This window comes from Stegostoma tigrinum, chromosome 9, assembly GCF_030684315.1.
Source record: "Stegostoma tigrinum isolate sSteTig4 chromosome 9, sSteTig4.hap1, whole genome shotgun sequence".
Taxonomy (NCBI): Eukaryota; Metazoa; Chordata; class Chondrichthyes; order Orectolobiformes; family Stegostomatidae; genus Stegostoma; species Stegostoma tigrinum.
The window spans coordinates 26,087,753-26,112,449 of NC_081362.1; the positions used below are offsets into that span (position 1 = coordinate 26,087,753).

The window sequence follows — 24,697 nt, forward strand, 5'->3', positions numbered from 1 at the left end:
GAATTGGCTTGGATAGAAGCTGACTGTCAGAAAGTAGATAGTTGGGTTAAATGGGTCTTTTTCTGGATGGTGAACTGTAACTAGTGGGGACTGCAAGGTTCAGTTCTCATACTTCACCTATTTACGGTCTATATAAATGATCTCTGAGCAGGGGCAAAGTGTAACAGCAAAGTTTACAGGTTATACTAAAATGAGTGGGAAAACAGGCAGTGATTAGCAGAAAAAGAGTTTACAGATGGATATTGATCGGGTAGAAAAAGGGCCATAATCTGGCAGATGGATTTTAATGTAGATTAGCGTGAGTTGTCCATTTTGGCTGGAAAAATAATAGGGCAAATTATTATTTAAATGGGACACAGATTCAAATTGCATCAGTGCAGAGGGATCTGGGTGTCTTTGTGCATGATTTGCAGACAGTGGTTTAGCAGGTACAGCACATAATAAGAAAGGCAAATGAAATCCTGGCATTTATTAGAAAAGAGCTGGATCATAAACCTAAAGAAATGTTGTTACAATTGTATAAGATGGTGGTGAGATCACACCTGGAATATTGTGTCCAGTTGTGGCCTCCATACTTGAGGGAAGATGGAGTGGCATTGGAGGCAGTTCAGAGGAGGTTCACCAGGTTGATTCCAGGATGAAAGGGCTGTCATAAGAGAAACTGTTGAATAGCTTGGGCTTAAACTCACTGGAGTTCAGAAGAATGAAGGGGGAATCTGTCTGTGTATATAAAATACTAAAGGAGATTGATAAGGTGGATGTTGAATAGATGTTCTTTCTTGTGGAACAGTCTAGAAGAAGAGGTCATAGATATTCAATGAAAGGAAATAGGTCCAGAACTGAGATGAGGAGTAACTACGTCTCTCAGAGGGTTTTGAATCTGTGAAACTCACTGTCCTAGAGTGCAGTGGAGGCAGAATCAATCAACAGATTCAAGAAAGAAATAGATGTGTTTCTGATGAAAATGGGATAAAGGGCTATGGAGAGCAGACAGGAAAGTGAAGTTGAGACCAGAATAAGATCAGCCATGATCATATTAAATTTGACTGGGTTCAAAGGGCTGAATTGCCTGTTTGACTCCTAATTCCTGTCTTCCTATGTTTTGAACTAGTAACTTAATAGGTATCAATAGTTATTGTGGAGTCTCACGTGGTTCTTGAATTGCTGGGTGCTCTGGCAACTAGCGTTGAAAGGCTGCTGCAAGGAGCCTTTAAATTTTGCATGCAAGGGTAGGCATCCAGCAGGTGGATTTGACCAGGCTGCATCTCAGGACGTTTTTCCCTCCCCACCCGTCTGTGCTTTCCGGAGGGACCACTCTCTGTGACTCCCTTGTCCACTCCAGCCCCACTACCCCCGGCACTTTTGCCTGCAACTGAAGTAAGTGCTACACCTGCCCCTGTACCTCCCCCCTCACCCTGATCCCAGGCCCTAGGAAGACTTTTCACATCAAACAGATTTAACCTGCACATCTGTTAATGTGATATACTGTTTCCACTGTTCCCGTTGTGGCCTCCTTTACATCAGGGAAACCAAACAGAGGTTTGGGGACTGCTTTTGCGGAACACCTACGCTCAGGTCGCAATAAACAACTACACTTCCCAGTGACGAACCATTTCAATTCCACTACCCCCTGACCCCCCACCGCCCACCCAACCCTGATTCCTCGGACGACATGTCCATCCTGGACCTCCTGCAGTGCCACAATGACACCACCCAGAAGATGCAGGAACAGCATTGAATATTTTGCTTGGGAACCCTGCAGCCTAAGGGTATCAATGTGGACTTCACAAGCTTCAAACTCTCCCCTCTCCCGACCACATGCCAAAACCAGCCCAGCTAGTCCTCACTTCGCTAACCATTCCTCCCACCTCAAGCCCCACCCCCATCCCCTATCCACTAACATCATCTACCCAACCCCCCCCCCCCCCCCCGACCTATCTGCCCTCCCTGGACTGACCTATCCCCTCCCTAACTCCCCACCTACATTCACCTTCACTGACTCTAACCCCGCCTCTTTGACCTGTCTGTCTCCTCTCACCCTATCTTCTCCTCTATCCATCTTCTATCCGCCTCCCCTGTCTCCCTTTTTATTTCAGAATCCCCTTCCCCTCCTCCATTTCTGAAGAAGGGTCCCAACCCGAAACGCCAAGCTTTCCTGTTTCTATGATGCTGCTTGGCCTGCTGTGTTCATCCAGCTTCACACCATGTTATCTCAGATTCTCCAGCATCAGCAGCTCCTACTATCTCTGCGTCTCAGGGCTGTTCTCTTGCTTGCTCAGTGCTTACTTGCCTGCTCACAGAATCCATGTTTAGCCATGCCATTCCAGTTATTGCATTGGCAGTTGAGCCAGATCCTTAGGCTATTTGTACTGCCGTATTAATGTGCTGTTTTGTACAGAAACTTAGGCAAGCTCCTTTTCATTAGGCACCTGTCCTGTGTGGAGGGAGGGGCGGATTCATCCTGTCAATGTTACACCCACAGCATGTACCAACTACTCGCATGGCAAGCACACTACATGTTTATCCGGTTAAAAGTCAGTAAAAGGGAAGAGACTACTCTTCAGTCCAGTTGAGGGCATGGAAGGGGTATCCTTGCGCAGTCAGTCAACGGTATAGTTTGCACACAGTCCAGTGATTTGGACATGGCCAGTTGTCTGCTGATACTTAGGGGATGTTTCTGATTACATTCTGAAAGGTGGGTAATGGTCAGTCATGTAGGGACAGACCCCCTAGTCGGGGAATCATGTATCATCAGTAAGAGAGTTGTATACACATGGGTCAAGAGTCTGGTCAGCCATGAAAGTTGATCAGAGGTCTGGGGCGAACACAATCCTGGGAATCCACCTATTGATTGTTTAGAAATATGCAAGGGGTCATCCCGTTCCACTGCAAGCTACATTGCCTGCCATAATTTGCTCTCCCTTAAATGAAAAATGCAACTGGAAAATGACTGGAACAACATCCAGGTAGATGGAGTCAATGACATTTTGATGGGCAAATGTATAGAGTAAATATCTGCTCCTCACTTGGAAGTAGAAAGGGAAAATGCACAAAACAGGCATTTGCAAACTATGGTTACAGTGCCTTTGCAATTATTTCATTTCTCATTTGTAATGCATACAGAATAAATGTGCCTAGGGTCAAATGCTTTTTGAAGACGACTTGCACCATGCCATTGGCCTTTGCAAATTTAACACTGTGGCTAACTTTATTGAGATGCTCAGGATTGAGTGAAGACTTGTAGCTTGGGTACTGGGTGTAGATGTTGTCAAGCCAGGAGATTTGATGGCAGACGTTTTGTCCCCTTACCAGGTGACATCCTCAGTGCTTCATTGAGATATGAAAGACTAAAAACGAGGCAAAACATGGGCAAAGGTGACTTACCACTTGTGCAACTTCCAAGGAAGCTATATGAGGTGGACACCATTGTTTCGTCATCTGCCATGTACGTTTAATGATTGTCTTTACTGATTACAATGAAAAGTTGAATGGTTGATGTTGGTCTGGGATAGGGATGATGCGTCTGAGACAGGAATGGGAGTCATAACGCATCATAACCCTTTTGATGTAATGTGTTGTTCACTCAGCCAGTACAATACCTTCACCAATTGCTACACATGCTGCGGCTGAAGCTGAATGAATGATGGCCCTTGCTATTGGAAAGACAGCTAATGTGGTTCCACTTTTTAAGAAGGATGGTAGATTTAGACTAGGGAAGTTACATCAATGCATGTCACATCAGTGATAAGGAAACAATTGAAGAAAATAGTAGTGAAGAAGATTAAACTTTCATGGTTGGTTGGCTCACTGAGCTGGTTTGTTGTTCTGTAGATGCTTCATGAAACTGAGGTGTAATCCTAGAACACAGGAGGATAAGTGTAGGGAGGACATGGACAGGACCTCACTGTCACAGGCGTGTGCTGGCAGACAGCAAGCTGGGTTGAAGTGTGTCTACTTTAACGCCAGGAGTATCTGGAACAAGGTAGGTGAGCTTGTAGCTTGGATAGGTACTTGGGACTTCAAGGTTGTGGCCATTTCGGAGACATGGATAGAGCAAGGTCAGGAATGGATGTTGCAGGTTCCAGCATTTAGATCTTTCATTAAGGTCAGGGAAGGTGGTAAAAGAGGGGGAGGTGTGGCTTTGTTAGTCAAGGACAGTATAATGGTGGCTGAAAGAACTTTTGATGAGGACTCGTCTACTGAGGTGGTATGGGCTGAGGCCAGAAACAGGAGAGGAGAGGTAACACTGCTGGGAGTTTTTTATAGGCCCCCACAAAGTTCCAGGGATGTGGAGGAGAGGATCGGCAAAACTATTCTGGGCAGGAGTGAAAAGAACAGGGTGGTCATTATGGGAGACTTTAACTTCCCTAACATTGACTGGAAATGCTATAATTCTAGTACGTCGGATGGCTCAGTTTTTGTCCAATGTGTGCAGGAGGGTTTCCTGACTCAGTATGTCGAAGGGCCAACAAGAGGGAAGGCCACTCTGGATCTGGTACTTGGTAATGAACCAGGCCAGATGTTTGGTTTTGTGGTAGGTGAGCACTTTGGAGAGAGTGACCATAATTCGGTTATGTTTACTTTAGCAATGGTAAGGGATAGGAACATGCCACAGGGCAAGAATTATAGATGGGAGAAGGGCAATTATAATACAATTAGGCAGGACGGAGGAGGCATAGAATGGGTTAGCAAAATGCAGGGGATGGGGACAATCGAAATGTGGAGCTGGTTTAAGGAACAGATATTGCGTGTCTTCGATAGGTATGTCCCTGTCAGGCAGGGAAGAAGTGATAAGGTAAGGGAACCATGGTTTACTAAAGAAATTGTATCTCTTGTTAAGTGGAAGAGGGTGGCCTATGTGACGATGAGCCGAGATGGTTCAGATGAGGCTATGGAGAGTTACAGATTAGCTAGGAAGGATTTAAAGAGACAGTTAAGAAGAGCAAGGAGGGGACATGAGCAGACATTGGCAGGTAGAATAAAGGAGAACTCTAAAGCTTTCTATAGGTATGTGAGGACCAAGAGGATGACTAGGGTAGGAATAGGGCCAGTCAAAGACAGAAGTGGGAAGTTGTGTGTGGACCCTGTGGAGATTAGAGAGGTGCTAAATGATTATTTCTCATCTGTTTCCACTGAGGAACAGGAAAATATTGTAGAGAAGATGACTGAGTTACGGGCTAGTAGAATTGAAAGGATTAAGGTTAGTAAGGAGGAGGTGTTATCAATTGTAGAAGTTGTGAAGGTAGATAAATCCCCTGGGCCAGATGGGAGTTTTCAGAGGATTGTGTGGGAAGCTAGGGAGGAGGTGGCAGAGCCTTTGGCCTTGACCTTTGAGTCCTCATTGTCTACAGGTTTAGTACCAGAGGACTGGAGGATTGCAAATGTTGTGCCCTTGTTCAAGAAGGGCAGTAGGGATGACCCAGGTAATTATAGACCTGTGAGCCTTACATCTGTTGTAGGAAAAATTTTGGAAAGGATTATAAGAGATAGGATTTATAATCATCTAGCAAGCAACAGTTTGATTGGAGATAGTCAGCATGGATTCATCAAGGGCAGGTCATGCCTCACAAACCTCTTTGAGTTTTTTGAGAAGGTGACCAAGCATGTGGATGAGGGTAGGGCAGTTGACATGGTGTACATGGACTTCAGTAAAGTCTTTGATAAGGTTCCACATGGTAGGCTATTGGAGAAAATACAGAGGTATGGGATTGAGGGAGATTTAGCAGTTTGGATTAAAAACTGGCTTTCTGTAAGAAGGCAATGAGTGGTGGTTGATGGAAGATATTCAGCCTGGAGTCCGGTTCCTAGTGGTGTGCCTCAAGGATCTGTTTTGGGACCACTGCTGTTTGTCATTTTTATCAATGACTAGGACGCAGGCAGAGGTGGATGGGCCAGTAAGTTTGCAGATGACTCTAAAGTCAGTGGAGTGGTGGACAGAGTGGAAGAACGTTGCAGGTTGCAGGGGGACTTGGATAAACTGCAGAATTTGGCCGAAAGGTGGCAAATGGAGTTTAATACGGATAAATGTGAGGTGATTCACTTTGGGAGGAATAATAGGAAAGCAGAATACCAGGTCAATGGAATGATTCTTGGTAGTGTAGATGTGCAAAGGGATCTTGGTGTCCACATACATAGATCCCTGAAAGTTGCCACCCAAGTTGATAGTGCTGTCAAGAAGGCTTACGGTATGTTAGGTTTTATCGGTAGAGGGATTGAGCTCCGGAGCCGTGATGTCATACTGCAACTGTACAAAATGCTTGTGCGGCCTCATTTGGAATATTGCGTGCAGTTCTGGTTGCCCTATTACAGGAAAGATGTGGAAGCATTGGAAAAGGTGCAGAGGAGATTTACCAGGATGTTGCCTGGTCTGGAGCGCAGGCCCTATGAAGAAAGGCTGAGGGATTTGGTCTGTTTTGATTGGAGAGAAGGAGGCTAAGAGGGGATTTAGTAGAGATATACAAGATGATCAGAGGATTAGATAGGGTGGACAGTGAGGGTCTTTTTCCGAGGATGAGGACATCAGCTTGTACAAGGGGGCATAGCTACAAATTGAGGGGTGATAGATTTAAGACAGCTGTCAGAGGCAGGTTCTTTACTCAGAGAGTGGTAAGGGTGTGGAATGCCCTGCCTGCCAATGTAGTGAACTCAGCCACATTAGGGGCATTTAAACAGTCCTTAGATAAGCTTATGGATAATGATGGGGTAGTGTATGGGGAGGGGCTTAGATTAGTTCACAGGCTGGTGCAACATCGAGCGCCGAAGGACTTGTTCTGTGCTGTATTGTTCGATGTTCTATGTTCATTACCTTGCTGGATACCATTATCAGTTCAGCCTCTGATGAAGCACTGTTGTGTTTTCCCGCCTGTTATTTGAACTCTGGTGTCCAGGCAGGACAATAACAGGCAGGAAAACACAACAGCGCTTCATCGGACGCGGCACTGATAATGTACCCCGACAGGGTAGTGAAACGTCTGTGGAGCAACGAACCAGCTTGGCGAGCCAAGCAATCACAACATCCACAACCCAAGCTACAAATCTACTGCAAAACCTTAAAGAGTAATCTTTATCGAATGATGCAAGGCTTGACCAGGGATAGTCAGCATGGTTTGAACAAAGGAGGCCATGCATAACAAATTTGATTGAATTTTTTGAGGAGGTGACCAAGTGTACAGATGAGAGTTGGACAGTTGCTCTAATTTATTCGTATTTCAGCAAGGCCTTTGACAAAGACCCATGTAGGAAATCAATAAAGAAATTAACAGCAAATGGGACCCAGGGTAACTTGGCAAGCTGGATCCAAAATTAGCTTAATGAAAGGAGACATAGGGCGATGGTAGAGTGTGGTTTGTGTGACTGGAGGTTAGTGTCCAGTGGAGTTCCGTAGGGAACGGATCTGCGTCCCTTATTGTTTGTGATATCAACAAATGATGTAAATGAGAAAATGGGTTAATAGCAAGTAAATTTGCAGATGACACAAAGATTGACCGAGTGGTTGACAGTGAGGAAAAAGATATTAGGTTACAGGAGGATAGAAATGTCTTGGAAAGGAGTGCTAAATGAATAACAGGACACCAGAATGCTCAGAGTAGAGGGATCTTGGGTTTCTACTCCTCTAAGTGGCTGGACAAGTTAGTAGAGTAGTTAAGGCATATGAGAAGCTTGCCTTTATCAGTCGAGGCAAAGATTATTAGAGCAGAGAAGTTATGTTACAGTTGATCAGAACTTTACTTAGGACATAGCTGGAGTACAGTGTGCAGTTCTGGTTACAACAATATAGGAATGGTTTGATTGCATTGAAGAGGGTACAGTGGAGATTCCAATCCCAATCAGAGGAGATTGGGATTGAGCATTTCAACTATGAAGAGAGGCTAGATAAACTTGCATTGTTTTCTTTGGAGCAGAGAAGGTTGAGGGGCAATCTGATAGAGGTGCATTTAGATTATGAGGGCATGGACAGGGTAGATAGAAAGCAACTGTTCCCCCTTAGCCGAGAGGTCAACAACAAGAGCATAATTTTAAAGTGAATGTTTGGAGGTTCCTATGGTTTTGAGGAAAAATATTTTCACTTCAAGAATGATGGGCTTCTGGAATGCACTGCCCAGGACGGTAATTGAGGCTGGTAACCTTTCAACCTTTAAAAAGTACTTGGATGAACACAATGTCGAAACACTCAAGGCTATGGGTCTAGTGCAGGAAAGAGGGACTATTGAAGGTAGTAGTGTATTTTGTGGTGGCACTGTATTGATGGGCCAAAAAGCCTCTTCTTTACTGTATGATTCTAAGCAACATTTCTCACTTACAATCCAAAAATAGGTCAGTTCTAGTAAGAGTTTTGTGCTTAGCCAATTGTGGGATGTTGGTCGTTGTAGCTGCTTTCCAATGCAACGAAGGTGCATATAGGAGGACCAGGGCTGACAGCAAGCCCAAGAACAGCAGCATACCACAATGGAAGATGAGGAGCACACAGTTCAGGGGGATGCTGCAGCCATAGGGCCCCTCAGAATGTGAGATATTTACATAAGGATCAAAATTCTTTGGTCCTGACTCCATTGCCTCAGGATAGGTGAGGTACAGTGTTGGTGCAGGCTAAGCATGTTCTGGAACACTGTGATGGAACTATGCCAGATGCTCAAGCGAGACAAAAGGGCTGCAGGAATGGTCGTCCCATTTCTCCCAATGGTATGTTTTGAACATCTAACCAACTGGCTCCTTCAGGGCAGTGATGGATGACCTGTGTAGAATCTTTCAATTGTACACCCACACAAGACAGTGACTACCTGTGCAAGACCATAGCTTGTATTTCATTTCCTGATGACAAGGTCACTGCTGCAGTGGGATTCAGAAAAATAGCTGGCTTACCCTCGGTACAGGGTGTCATTGATTGCACACGTGGCTCTGAGAGGGCCATATCACAACACTGCAAAATTCAACAGAAAGGGATTCAATTCATGTTCAGGTAATCTGTGATCACTGTTACCACTTACAGCCTACTACGCTGGCAGCTGCTATGACTCCTACATCCTGGAACATTGATGTGTACTTGATGCATTTGAGGGTCCAGGTGCCTTGAGGTTGTTACTGTGGTACAAGAGATACATACTAGGGTCCTGGCTCATGGAAACATTGCACAATCCCTAACTGACATGGAGCTTTGACAAGGGCTATGGTAAAGCAAACATTAGGACTACAGTTCCCCTGGTTGGTGGGATCTGTAAGGCCATCAGCATAATTCGGACAGAATGGATCCCACCTTCCTGGTGGGCTGTGCTATGCACAATTGGAGTAGACAATGAGTCAATGTGATAGATGCTGCGAATCCCCCCAGCTCCTCAGCAGTCTTCCAAGGAGCACACAGGGAGGAGGAATCTTTCCTTGTTTGTGATAGAACTCAGCTGCATCAGGTGCTACAACTCCATCAGGACTGGATTGATACTTGATTCAAGCACCAGGAGTGGTGAGAGTGCGAGTCGGGAAGTGAACTACTATATTTGGGCATTTTGGGCAGGAAACTGTCAGGGTGAGGAAAGTATCAACAAATTTAATTAACTCATTATAATAAATTATATAAATTAATAAAGTAATTAATTAAATAGAAATGGCTGAATAGGTGATGTGTTGTAGCCGTATTTTGTGGGAGCTGGCTGATCCCATTGCGAACTGCAGTGACCACATCTGTAGCAAGTGTTGGTTGCTCGAGGAACTTCAGCTCAGAGTTGATGAGCTGGAATCTGAGCTTCAAACACTGTCGCACATCTGGGAGGAGGAGAAGTACCTGGTCAATTTGTTTCAGGAGGCAGTCACACCTGGTAGATTAAATAATTCAAATGTGGTCAGTTGCCAGGGACAACAGGGTGTTACTGTAATCAGGCAGGTAGTGGGATCCTGCATTCAGGAACAGAGGAGCCCCAGCTCTTGACCTTGTCCAATAGGTATGAAGTACTTACTCCCTGTGTACATGAGGAAAAGAGCTACGGGGAGGATGAGCCAACTGGCCACTGCACCGTGGTACAGCAGGCCATTCAGAAGTGGAGAGCAAAAGACCGGTGGTAGTTGTAGGGGATTCTATAATTAGAGGGATAGATAGTATTCTTTGTAAGCAGGATTGAGAGTCCCACATGTTGTGTTGCCTGTCCAATGCCAGGGTAAGGGATATTTCTGACCAGTTTGAAAGGATATTGGAACGGGAGGGGGAGGATTCAGTTGTTGCTGTAAGGACCTGTTCAGAGCTTATCAGGAGCTAGGAATGAAGTTTATAGAATGTGTCCTCAAGGGTTATAATCTCCAGATTACTGCCTGAGCCATGTGCTAATTGGCATAGGGACATGAGACGAAGGGAAGTAAACATGTGGCTAAAAGAGTGGTGTGGGAAAGAAGGGTTCCTTTTCATGGGGCACTGGCATCAGTATTGGAATAGGAGGGATCTGTTCAGCTGGGGCAGTCTCCACCTGAATTGAGCTGGCACCTATGTTCTAGCAAAAAGGGTAAATAGGCTGGTGAACAGGACTTTTAACTATAAAGTGGGGAGGGGGAGGGCAGGGCGGTGAAGGGAAGGGTGGAATTTGCCCCAGTGGGAAACAAAGCAGCAGCTAACATCTGTAGTGGTGGATTCAACTAAGTGGAAAAATATGAAAGAAATGACAGGGAAGGAGAGTTCAGGAGAAGTTATTAAAGTCTCCAGCACAGACACAAATAGGACAGTGTTTGGAAAAGGCTAGCAATCAAACATTCAAAAAACGAATGAAAATGAAAAGAGGGAGGGTTAATACAGGTGTTATATTTGAATGTATGCAGTATAAAGAATAAGGTAAAAGAGCTTGTGGCGCAGATCGAAACTGGCAGATGTGACGTGGTAGGCATCACTGAGCTGCAAGGGGATCAGGATTGGGAACTGAATATCCAAGTATATACATTCTATCGAAAAGATAGGCAGGTGGCCTGAGCAGGTGGAGTTGCCTTATTAGTGAGAAATGAAATTAAATCAATAGGAAGAAACAAAGTAGGGTCAGATGATGTAGAATCCATGTTGGTAGAATTGAAGAACTGCAAAGATAATAAAACCATAGTTGGAATTACGTACAGGCCTCCAAACAGTAGTCAGGAGCTGGGGCGCACGATACACCAGGAGATATAAAAGTTGTGTAAGAAAGGCAAAGTCACAGCAATCATGGAAGAGTTCAATTTGCAGGTGGGCTGGGAAAATCAAGTTGGTAGTGGATTGCAAGAAAAGGAGTTTGTGGAGTGTCGACAAGATGGCTTTTTGGAGCAGCTTGTGGTGGATCCCACTAGGGAACAGGCAAAACTGGATTTAGTGTCGTGCAATGAGGCAGACTTGATAAGGGAGCTTAAGGTAAGGGAACCCTAAGGATGCAGTGATCATAAGATGATGGAATTTACTCTGCAATTTGAGAGGGAGAAGATAGAATCAGAGGTAACGGTATTACAGCTGAATAAAGGCAACTACAGAGGTATGAGGGAGGAGCTGGGCAGAATTGACTGGCAAGAGATGTAGCAAAAATTCATCACTAGGTAAAAGAACCATGGTATAGGGATGATGAGGCAACTATGGCTGACTAAGGAAGTCACGGGTAGCATAAAAGTAAAAGAGAAAGCATATAATGTGGCAAAGGGCAGTGGGAAACCAGAGGATTGAGAAGCTTACAAAGCCCAATAGGGGGCAACAAAAAAAGGGAGAAGATTAAATATGAGGCTAAGCTAGCCGGTAATTTAAATGTAGACTGTAAGAGGTAATTTAGATATATAAAGGGCAAAAGAGGGGCAGAAGTGGACAATGGATCACTGGGAAATGTGGTGGAGAGACAGTAGAGGGGAACAAGGAAGTGGCTGAGGAACGGAATAATTACTTTGCATCAGTCTTCATCATGGAAGACACGAATAATATCCCAAAAATTCAAGAGAGTCATGGGGCAGAGCTGAATATGGTGGCTATCACCAAGGAAAAAGTGAGTAAAACTGATTTGCCTGAAGTTGGACAAATCACCTGGACCAGATGGACTATACCCCAGACCTCTAAAGGAGATAGCTGAAGAGATAGTGAAAGCGTTATTGGTGATGTTTCAGGAATTGCTAGAGTCAGAGAAGGTCTTAGAGGACTGGAAAGTTTTTAACATGACACCCTTGTTTAAAAAGGGAGTAAGGCAAATGACGGAAAATTACAGGCTGATTAGCCTAACTTCAGTCATGGGTAAGATTTTGGAGTTCATTGTAAAGGATGAGATTTCTAAATATTTGGAAGCATATAGTAAAATAGGGCAAAGTCAGCATGGTTTCATCAAGGGGAGGTCATGCCTGACAAATCTAATAGAATTCTTTGAGGAAGTAATGAGCAAGGTAGACCCAGGAGAGCCAATGGATATTATCTACCTGGAATTCAAGAGGCTTTTGATAACGTGCCACACAGGAGGCTGCTGAGTAAGATAAGGGCCCATGGTGTTAGAGGCAAGGTGCTAGCATGGATAGAAGATTGGCTGTCTGGCAGAAAGCAGAGAGTGGGGATAAAGGAGTCTTTCTCAGGATGGCAGCTGGTGACAAGTGATGTTCTGCAAGGGTCAGTGTTGGGACCACAACTTTTCACCTTACACATGAATGATCTAGATGAAGGAACTGTGGGCATTCTGGCTGAGTGTGCAGGCAATACAAAGATAGGTGGAGGGACAGGTAGTATTGAGGAGGCAGCAGAAGGATTTGGACAGGTTAGGAGAGTGGGCAAAGACATGGCACATGGAGTACAACATGGGAAAGTGTGAGGTCATACACTTTGGAAAGAAGAATAAAAGCATGGACTATTTTCTAAATGGGGAGAAAATTCAGAAGTCTGAAGCGCAAGGAGTTCTAGTCCGGGATTCTCTCAAGGTAAACTTGCGGGTTGAGTCAGTAGCCAGGAAGGCAAATGCAATGTTGGCATTTATTTTGAGAGGACTTGAATATAAAAGCAGGGATGTGCTACTGAGGCATTATAAGGCTCTGGTCAGGCTACATTTGGAGTATTGTGTGCAGTTTTGGGCCCCATATCTCAGGAAGGATGCACTGGCCGTGGAGCAGTTTCAGAGAAGGTTCACGAGAATGGTCCCACAAATGGAAAGCTTAACATCTGAAGATCATTTGAGAACTCTGGGACTATACTCATTGGAGGTTAGAAGGATGAGGGGGGGATCTAATTGACACTTTCAGAATACTGAATGGCCTGGACAAAGTGGATGTTGGGAAGATGCTTCAATTGGTAGGAGAGACGAGGACCCGAGGGTACAGCCTTAGAGTAAAGGGAAGACCTTTTATAATGGAGGTAAGGCAAAACTTCTTAAGTCAGAGAGTGGTGAATCTATGGAATTCACTGCCACAGAAGGCTGTGGAGGCCAGGTCATTGACTACATTTAGGACTGAGATAGATAGTTTCTTGATTATCAGAGGGATCAAGGGTTACGGGGAGGAAGCAGGAGAATGGTGTTGAGGAACTTATCAGCGATGATTGAATGGCAGAGCAGACTCAATGGGCTGAACAGCCTTAATTTCTGCTCCTATGTCTTATGGTCTTATGATATCTGGATTCAGTACCTAGGAGCTGGATGCAGCAGACCATGATGAACTGTAATATTGCCATTGGTCAAGATGTGAGCATTTTTTTCACATTGTTGGGGACAACAATTCTCTATTCATTTGTTCATGTTTGAAATTGTTCAATTAATTGCTTGTTTGTAAAGGGAATGTCACATATTGACAGTGACTGGATTTAAGCTCCAGTTTCTATTGAGTCGTGGGTTCGAATCCCACTGCTACCAGAGTCGCATGTGATGTATCCTAAGCAGGCGCTCACAAAGTCAAGTTTGTAATGTCTACTATGGTGGCTCAGTGCTTAGCACTGCTGGCTTACAGCGCCAGGGACCCAGGTTTGATCTCACTCTCGGGTGACTGTCTGCATGGAGTTCTCACATTCTCCCCGTGCAGGTTAGGTGGATTCGCCATGCTAAATTGCCTGTAGTGTCCAGGGATGTGTAGATTAGTTGGGTTATGGGGGATGGTTCTGGGTGGGATGCTCTGAGGGTCAGTTTGGACTTGTTGGGCCAAAGGGCCTGTTTCCACACTGGTGATTCTATGATAAACTTTGTCATGTGAACACTGAGAGAAAGATGTCCAAGAGAGAATGTTTAGGTGGGATGTATCTAATGACATGTAAACTGTATGGATCAGCTGTTAAACAGCAAATAGGTTGAGAGAATGAGTTGTGTGTGCGAGACAGTTTCAGCAATGCTGTGTCATGAGCAACTTAGCTTTGTTCAATGCTGTGTTAGTATGGGAAACAACAGATTTTCAAAGATAGTGCAGACACAAGGGATGCCACTCTGTTGGCAATATCCACTGAGTCGCAAGTTGCCCTGAGAATGGCATATGATAATATGGGCCTAGAATTGGACATGAGGCCATAGGAATGGACAGGTAATTAATGAAGTGAGTTTGGCAAGATACCAAGTCACGATCAGCTTTATGGCAAAAAAACCTCCAAAAAAGCTTGATGCGACTTACACTAGCAAGAAGATTCAGCCCATTATTTTTCTTTCTTCCTTAGAACTTAAAGACTTAAATTCAATGTGATATACTGTTTCCTTTCTTGCTGCCTTTTTCTCTCGCATTCAATTTCAAACTTTGGTATTTCTTTCTTCTAATTCAAGTTGATTCATTTGCAATGAATCCTTCTAACCCAAGCTGCAATTTAGCTGGCCTTTTCTTTTTCAAACTCCAAATGCTATGCGATTGCATGAATTACTTCTACTTTTTAGATCCTACCTTTTTCTGAAAGTGCAACTTTCTTGCTAATTGTATTCATTAACCTTAATTGGTTCAAACCATTTGGGGGTAAATATTTCCTGTCTGGATGGCTCTTTGTCACTGATGCAACCTCACTGCTCTTCAATTTGTATAGTTGAATTCAAAGAACTTGTTAGCCTAAGCCTTGCTAATATTCTAGTGCACCTTTCACAGTCTGCGAATTTGCGATTCAGACTTAGTAGAGATTTTATTCATACTGGAATAAAACTGCTTTTATATTGTAAAGTAATTAAGTCACAAGATTCACAGGTTAAATTAAGAGTTTTATCGCACAAAAATAAAAACATAACAAACACTAATAAATACTACATACAAGATTCTTAGGGGGTTTTACGGAGTAAAATGGCATGATGTTACCCCTAGTGGGGGAGTTTTGAACTAGGGGATATAGTTACAGAATAGAGAGATAATTAAAACTGAGATACGAACGAACTTGTATTACCTGAAGTTTTACACGCCATGAGTCATGGAAGCTAAAGTCATTGGAAGTATTGAAAGAAAAGGTAGGCAGATTTATGGAACAGGATTGAGGGCTATAAGAAGCCAGCAATGAAAGAAGAGTTTAGGTAAATCAGCCATGACTTTATAGAATGGCAGGGCAGGCTTGAGGGGCTGAACAGCCTGATCCTCCTCCTAGTTCTTACATTTGTGTTCTAAATAGTTGTTAAAGCTAATGTAAAACGACAAATAAAGTTACTTGTATTCTAAAACCAAATTCAAATCTACTTTTTCTACATTCAATAGGCTTATGCTCCTCATAAAAGTTAGATAGTGATATTGGATTAACTGTCAAATCTGACTGCTGATTGAAGTAAAATCAGGGTTTATTGGATTTTCTGTTCAACTCTGGTGAAGATGTCCCTTGAAATCTTCTCCAACCATCTTACAGTTGCAGAATCCTGATTCATGAGATACATCTCTAGAAGTCGGAGTTTAACTATTTCATCTCACTATTCACTGATTCTAATATTCTTCAGGTCTAAGTATTACACTGAAAACTTTTCCCTTGACTGTCAGATTCAAGTCACTAGTAGGACAGTCCTTCAGTTAATGAGAATATTTAACTCTTTTAGCCAACATCTAAGATTAAGAGTATCTTTCTTGAAAAGGATGTTTCTTTCATTATAGCTTGTGCTAAATTATGGCTAAACTGCTTGACATGATCATTTACAGGACAATAAATACTGGCCTTGGTAATGCCAGAACAAATTAAAAAGTAGGCTCAGATAATTTCTTTCTGAAAGATAATGACTGTAAATATCAATGGACTCAATATTTACCTCACTTCATTACTTACAATGAGGTTGTTGCATGAACAGTAAAGGATGAACTTCAATTTAATATCAAAATAGACATTCACTCTGACCTCCCCAGTGATTTGTACTAGAGGGAAAAAAACAAGAGCACGCATGCACATTATTACCATAAAGTTTCCTTCTAGATCCGCGTACCATCCTGACCTAGACATATACTCTTGAAGAGTGTATCTTCAAACATTCATTTCCTAAGACTTCTACACAAGTTCCAGAATCACAAAGAAATGCAGCACTTCACACCTTTCTAGCACGACTGGGGATAGACAATAAATACAAACCTTGATATTTTATCTTGTGAAAAACCAGAGTCTAAACCATGTCTTGTCTTTACATCTTACCAAGATAAAAAGCAATGAGACTTTAAACAGGAGAAGAAAGAGTGAAAACAGGAGACAACATTTCAGGACAGGGACCACGTGGAGAGGTTGGAGTAGGCTCTGGAGTTCAACAAAAAGCAAAAGAATCAGGCAATGAAATTTCACAGCTGATTGACTGTAAAATTACAAACATCTCTGCTGATAGGTCAAAGCAAAACAGTATAGGGCATTTTTACAGCTGATCTTGAGACACCTCATTATTGGAACTACACATAGCAGCTGCACATGATCAGTGATTGCACAGCCTGATCAGCTAAGTGATTTAAAGACATGTACAACTTTTAAATCTCTTTTTTGTAAATCTGTAATAGTGAGTCGTGAGCTTTTCTTGTTTTACCGAGATGTCTCTGGATTTAATTTTTAATGTAAAATATAAGTATTAAGTTATCCTAGAGCAGTATTTTTGAACAGTAAGACTGGGCTAACGCTGAGTTTTTGAGAAAGTGTGTTGTGATTTTTTTGGGTATATTCTGCTATTGTTTAAAGTGCAGAGATAGATTTTAAAAAGGTGCTCTTCCTGATAGATGTGGGAGATCAGGAACATTGAGATTCTCCCTAAAGATTACAGTCTGCAGAAAGTGTGTTTGGATGCAAATCCTATCAGTTTGTGTAGTTCGGTTGGAGCAGCAGTTAGAGGCAATGAAAAATTCACAGAAGCCAGGGGTGTGCAGGATGGCAATTTCAGGGAGAAAAGCCACAGATATAGTCAGGTAAATGGGTTACTGCTAGGAAAGGTAGTGCAGGAGTTTCCTGTAGCTATCCCCATCTCAAACAAGTATATTATAAGTTTGTAGATATGCTCACCAAGCTGGTGAGTTTGGTTGCAAACATGTTGTCACCCTCCTAGGTAACATTGTCAGCGCACTCCGGTGAAGTATTGGTGTTCTATCCTGCTTGTTACTTACATGGAGTTCTGCTTAGAATACCAGGCCTCCAGGAATTCCTTGGAGTCTGTTTGGCTATTCATCAAACACATTGAATTAGACCCTGAGGACAAACCACCAAGAAATGAAACCAGAAGTGGTACCGAACACCCCAACAAACTGAGGTGCATAAATAACAGGTGGGACAGACATCAACGCTTCACTGGAGGTACACTATGTTACCTAGCAGGGTGATGAAACGTTTGCAACCAAACCCACCAGCTCGGTGAGCATATCTACAACATAAACTGCAAATCTTCTCAAAAACTTTAAAGTATACTCTTTTGGATAATATCGACAGTAATGGTCTGTAAGGTTACTGGTACCAAGACTGGTTGAACTGTATTGACGGGTATGCCAGGATTCCAAAGGATCGATTGTGATATGGGATTCTCCAGGCAGAGACAGAGACAGACATTTCTGCAGCTGACAGTGAAACATCAGAATGATGTATTATACCCCTGGTGCCAGGATCAAGGATGTCTCTGAGAAGGTGTAGAACATTCTCGAAGGGAAGGGTGACCAGAAAGTCATTGTACAAGTTGGTAACAATGACATAGGGAGAGAAAGGGACAAATTTCTGCAAAGAGAATATAGGAAATTTGGCAGGAGGTTAAAAAGTAGGTCCAAGGGTAGTAATATCTGGATTACTCCTGGTGCCATGTGCTAGTGACAGTAGATCTAGGGGAAGGGGCAGACTAATGATGGCTGAGGAGCTGGTATAGAGGTCAGGGATTCACATTTTCATATAACTGGGAAGCCTTTCAGGGAGGAGGATGAGTTGCACCTGAATTGAAAGGGGTCCAATACACTGGCGGGGAGATTTGCTGGTAACTTAGTGCGGGTTGCGAGTGGTGTGTCAGTGGGACCCAAACAAATAGTGTGAAAAAGAGGTAAGTCTGAGGCTGGTACAGTGGAGAACAGGAGAAAGTCAAGGCAGGCAAGATCAAGGCAGAGACCAATAAATTACACTGCATTGATTTCAATGCAAGAGGCCTGACTGGTAAGGCAAACTTAGGACATGGTTGGGAACATGGGAGTGGGATATCATACCTAGTACAGAAATGTGGTTCAGGGAGGGGCAAAAGTGGCAGCTTAATATTCCAGGGTATAGAAAGGGAGGTGAGAGAGGAGGGTGAGTAGCACTTGTGGTTAAGGGTAACATTATGGCTGTACTTAGAGCAGATATTCCTGGGAAAACATCCAGTGAAGTTCTAAGGACAGAGCTGAGAAATAGGAAAGGGATGATCACCATATTGGGATTGTACTGTAAGCCCCTCAAGAAACTTGTGAAGCAAATTTGTAAGGGGATCTCAGATAGCTGCAAATAATAATGTAGTTGTAACATTAGGGAATTTTAATTTTCTAAACATACATTGGGACTGCCTTGGCATTAAGGACTCGGATGGAGAGGAATTTGTTAAGTGTGTACATGAAAATTTTCTTATTCAATATGTGGATGTATCCATTAGAAAACCTGACTTTCGTTTAGGAAATAAGGCAGAGCATGTGACAGAGATGTCAGTGGTGGTGGGGGGGGGGGGGGGGGGAGCACTTTGGGGCCAGTGATCATAATTCTAAAACAGTAATGGAAAAGGATAGTAAAAGTTCTAAATTGGAGTAAGAACAACTTTGACAATATTAGGCAAGAATGTTCAAAAGTTGACTGGGAGAGACTTTGTGGTAAATGGACAGGTGGAGAGTGGGAGGCCCTCAAATGAGATAATCAAAATTCAGAGGTAGTATGATCCTGTAAAGTGTGCAGGGCAAGACTGGTAGGTGTAGGGCATGTTGAATTTCACCAGTCATCCAATCTGTGCTCTAGAACACAAGAGGTATAGACAGTCCCTAGAAGAGTATAAAGACAGTAGGAGGACACTTAGGAAGGCATAAGGGGACATGAGCTATCTATGTATTATTTTTAACTCTACGTGCCAAAGAGATTCTGCAAATACATCAAGGGGGAATAAAAAAGAGTAACTTGGAGAATAGGTCCCCTTAAAGATCAACAAGGCCGTTTTGTGTGTGGAATCACAGGAGATGGGTGTGATACTAAATGAGCATTTCACGAGTGCCAGTATTTACTGAGGAGGAGGATATGGAAGCTAGAGAACTTGGGGAAACAATGGTGGTAGCTTGAAAATTGTCCATATTACAGAAGAGATGGTGCTTGATATCTTAAAATGTGTTAAAGGTGCACAAATCACCAGGATTTAATCAGGTGTCTCAGAGCTTTGTGGGAAGCTAGGGAAGAGATATATACAGAGTCCTAGAGCTGTACAAGATAGAAGCAGACCCTTCGGTCCAACTCATCTATGCTGACCAAATATCCCAAATTGATCTAGTCCCATTTGCCAGCATTTGGCCCATTTCCCTCCAAACCCTTCCTATTCATATATCCATCCAGATGCCTTTTAAAGAGTAATTGTATCAGCCTCCACCATTTCCTCTGGCAGGTCACTCCATATAAGTACCACCATGTGTGAAAATCTTGCCCCTCTCACCTGAAACCTATGCCCTCTAGTTTGGACACCTCTGCCCTGGGGGACCCTTGGCTTTTTACCCTATCCATGCCCCTCATGATTTTATAAACCTCTATAAGGTTACACCTTAGCCTCCGACAGTCCAGAAAAAATAGCCCCAGCCTCCCCCTATTGCTCAAACCCTTTTATCTGGTAACATCCTTGTAAAAACTGCAGATGCTGTAAATCAGGAACAAAAACAAAAACAAAATTACCAGAAAAGCTCAGCAGGTCTGGCAGCATCTGTGGAGGAAAAAGAAAGTCAACGTTTCAGGTCTGGTGACTCTTGCTCAGAACTAAGGAAGGGTCACCAGACCCAAAATGTTAACTTTTTCTTTCACCCCACAGATGCTGCCAGACCTGCAGAGCTTTTCCAGTAATTTTGTTTTTGTAACATCCTTGCAAATCTTTTCTGAACCATTTCAACTTTCACAACAATCCTGCTTCTAGCAGGGAACCCAGATAATGACATATCAATAGCCAGTGGTGAGGTGCAGTAAAACTGGAGGTTGGCTAATGTGGTGCCACAATATAAGAAAGGTGGTAAGAAAATGCCAGGGGACTACAGACCAATGTCTTCCTGACATTGTTGGAGATTCTGAGGGACAGGATTTACATGCATTTGGATAGGCAAGGACTAATGATGGAGAGTCAACATGACTTTGTGTGGGACAGTGTCTTAGTAACTTCATTTGTTTTTTTTGAAGCAGAGCCAAATACGATTGAAGGCAGCAGACTGGTTGATGCAAGTTGTTTGACACGGTTCTGTACTGGTTAGTAAGGTTAGATCACATGGAATCCAGGCAGAGATAGCCAACTGGATACAAAATTGTCTTGAAGGTAGGACAGAGATTGGTGGTAGAGGGTTGATTTTCAGACAGGAGGTCTGAGACCAGTGGTGTGCTTCAAGGACTACTGCTTTTCATCATTTCATATAAATTATCTGGATGTGAATACAGGAATGGTTAGCAAGTTTGCAGATGACACCAAAATAGGTGTGTAGTGGACAGTGAAGGAGATTACCTCAGAGTGCAACAGGACCTTGAACAGGTGGGCCAATGGGTGGAGGAGTGGCAATGGAGTTCAATTTAGAGAAATGAGGTGTTGTATTTTGGTAAGATAAATCAGGGCAGGACTTACCATAGGGCCTTGGGAGTGTTGCCAAATAAAGGGACCTAGGAGTGCAGGGTCATTGTTCCTTGAAAGTGGAGTCACAGGCAGGCTGGTAAAGGTGGTGTTTGGCACACTTGCCTTCATTGCAATGTGCATCAAGGATAGGAATTAAGAGGTCACATTGCAGCTGTACAGGACACTGGTTAGGCCACTTTTAGTAGACTCCCTGCTATTGGAAAGATGTTAAACTTGAAATATAGAACAGTATAGCACAGTACAAGCCCTTCAGCCCACGATGTTGTGAACTTTTACCTTAAACTTAAGGTCTATCTAACCTCCACCCCTACATTATACTATCATCCATATGCTTACCTAATAGCTGCTTAAATGCCCCTAACATGGCTGATTCCACTACCCTCTCCGGCAATGTATTCCATGTCCCTACCAAACTCTGAGTAAAGAATCAACGTCTGATGTCTCCCCTATATCTACCTCCACTCACTTAAACTATCCCCCTTCATGACAGCTACCTTCACCACAGGAGTGTGTCTGGCTGTGTACTCTATCTATACCTCTGATAGCCAATTCTGAATCCAGTCTGCCACATCTCCCCCTATCCCATACCTCCTTATCTTCTATATGAGCCGACCATGGGGAAACTTATCAAATGGCTTACTTAAATCCATGTATACCACATCTACTGCTCTACCTTCATCCGCTTGTTTGGTCACCTCTTCAAAGAATTCAATAAGGTTTGTGAGGCACGATCTACCCCTCAAATCCATGCTATTGCAAATCAAACTGGGCCTTTCCAAGTGATCATCAATCCTATCTCTCAGATCCCTTTCCAATAATTTGCCCACCACTAAAAAAAGTGTAACTGGCCTGTAATTTCCAGGATTATCTTTATTCCCTTTTTTTGAACAGTGGTTCAGAAAAGATTTACAAGGATGTGGCCAGGGTAGTGGGGTGACTTTATAGAAGTTTATAAAATCACGAGGAGCATGGACAGGTTGAATAGACAAAAAATTTTTCCCCAGGGTATAGGAACCCAAAACTAGAGGGCATAATGTTAAAACGAGAGAGGAAAGATTTACAAGGGACCCAAGGGGCAACTTCTTCCACAGAGGGTCCTGCTCGTATGGAATGAGCTGCCAGAGGAAGTGGTGGAGGATGATACAATTACAACATTTAAAAGGCATCTGGATGGGTGCATGAATAGGAAGGGTTTAGAAGGATATGAGCCAAATACTGGCAAGTAGGACTGGATCAGTTTATGATATCCGGTTGGTATGGATAAGTTGGACCAGACTGTCCGTTTCCATGCTGTATTACTCTAGGATTATGTGAAGCACCACCTCTTTTGAATGGCTGCTACTGCTAATTTAGGAGGAAGCGAAGGGAACAATTTTTCAAACACAAAAATGACTTGTTCATTGTAATGCAAAATATTTAAAAACAAGAATTTTAAGATGTTTCATGAGAAGTATGGCATTCTAATACATTAAATTGTAAACTATATACCCAGTTAATCTGTACATTTAAAAATGCACACTTAAGCTTTACAGGCAAAAGTAAGCCAGGACAACTTCTGAATACGTACAAAGTAATTTATTAAAAATAGGTTGCAAGTGAAATACAGTAGAAATAAGATACTACAGCAGTTCTGGAGTTCAGTAAACAGTTTAATAACAGCACACTAGTGGTGATCACACAAAACTCTGTAAACCCAATGAATCCATGAAAAAGAACAGTTTTCCTCCAAAAGCTCTGAATACCAGCAGCACAGAAACAATAGTGATTTATTTTTCAGTTATAAAATTACACTAATTTGTTCCAGTTGTTTGTATCTTGCTGTTGGTATTCAGGAGTCTGGCAAACAGCAAATCATCTGTCCAACTTTAAATACAGCTAGCAAACATTTCCTTCATGAGGGTTTATTCTCATTCTCTTCTCTATTGGTTCTTGCTACACAGCTGAAATGGTACATCACTCTTCTGTCCCACATGTGAAACAGCTTAATAAGTAAAAAAAATATTTACACTCCAATCTTCATTAGACATTTTTAATTATTGTACATTTCATATAAAGTGATTCCATTCCTAAGGCAGTGGAAGTCTACTCTATGCTTATAAGTGTGCATTTATCCCTAAATACAATTATAGACCACAATATTATACACAAACTTGTTCAACAACTTTAAAATCCAGTTCAGAACACCTAGCTAAGAGGACATTTTGGTTGGAATTTTTTAAAATTAAGATGCACATAGAAGAAAGCTTTTCTTTTTTGTAAGTAGAATGAGGTCCACACTTCCCATTTATTAGCCACCTACTGCATAGCTGAAACAACTGAGGCACCATCTGCTGGACAAGCAAGGTTTCTTTCAATATATTTAAAAGCTTCTACGTTACAACGTTTACAGCTCTATTATACCACTTTGCTTCACTGTATGCCATTTCCAGGTGTAGTGCACTCTGTCAGAAAATCAGAACCCCAAAACTTCATATAAGTGACCATTACCTTCATTTAATTTTATTAAAACATTTAACAGTGCTCAATTTGTGTAGCTAACTTATAATATGCTTGGTATGCAACTTGCCATAGTGAAAGATTTCCTGCATCCTACTTTACAGTTGCAGGAGTCAAAAGATTTAGACTGTACAACCTAGCATAGATTATATACTCAGTGTTTCATTACAACATTATTAAGACACCAATTTTATTTTGTGTTCAGCTCATTTTCTAGTTCCATCAGTTTTCGTGATGCCTTCACTTTGTTAGAAATATCCTGTCCATGTGAGAAAAGACGCTGGCGTTCTTTAAATGTAAGGTTTTCTGGAGATCCCTTCACAACTGGTGCTTCTGGCTCTTGGCTGTTTTTTTTTAAAAATAAGAGTGTGTTAACATGCTGGGATATACATAATTATAGTTCAGATTCATTCTTCTCACAATTACTAGTCGCATGTAGTACTAATTTTAATACATCTGTATTTCAGATTGCACTTTCCAATGGATCAGTAGTTTTCTACTTGAAGGTATTTGCTTCAACTGTTAACAAGTTCAAAAATCATGAAAAAATAATGGACAAACCTCCTCTGCTTGCATACCCCCATATGAGGTTTGTGCATTCAGTGCAACCTAATAAACTATAAGTAATGGATGATGGGATATTGGAGACAGTCTCTTTCGCTGTACTACTACCATAACTGCAAAATGTGTCACAAATGAATTGGACCATTCTAACTGATAGTAACTGTACATGAAACTGCAAAGCTTCAAGATAAATTATGGTTATGTAACTATACTTTGGGGTAATCGCTTAAAGGAACACAAACTCCAATCTCCCCAACACAAATTTCAGACCTCCAGTATTTTGTTCTTTGTCTCTGTGGACCTCAAACAATTAAAATATTCAGGGAAAAGGTCTGCATGTACTTCACTTAATCTAAAATGTCATTTCACTGCTGAAACCAGATAGATATAAATAATGTGTGAACAAACAGGCTCCCTTTCCTTGATCTATTCGTTGAGAAATGTGCTAATGGGTTCTTCTAGTACTATCATCTGGAAGTCTACATTTGCTGGTCACCATAATTTTTGGGATA

At 42.5% G+C, this 24,697-nt stretch overlaps 1 protein-coding gene across 11 annotated transcripts in view; it reads right to left on the bottom strand.

Moving 5' to 3' along the window:
* Positions 1-22,678: 22,678 nt before the first annotated feature.
* The window catches only part of afdna (afadin, adherens junction formation factor a), a 213,809-nt gene continuing 211,790 nt past the window's right edge, over positions 22,679-24,697 (bottom strand). For all 11 annotated transcript variants that reach the window (XM_059648433.1, XM_059648432.1, XM_059648424.1 and 8 more), the window contains one exon: positions 22,679-23,965. In XM_059648433.1, the coding sequence (XP_059504416.1) occupies positions 23,812-23,965 (154 nt within the window). In that variant the 3' untranslated portion in view covers positions 22,679-23,811. The remainder of the gene's footprint in view (positions 23,966-24,697) is intronic.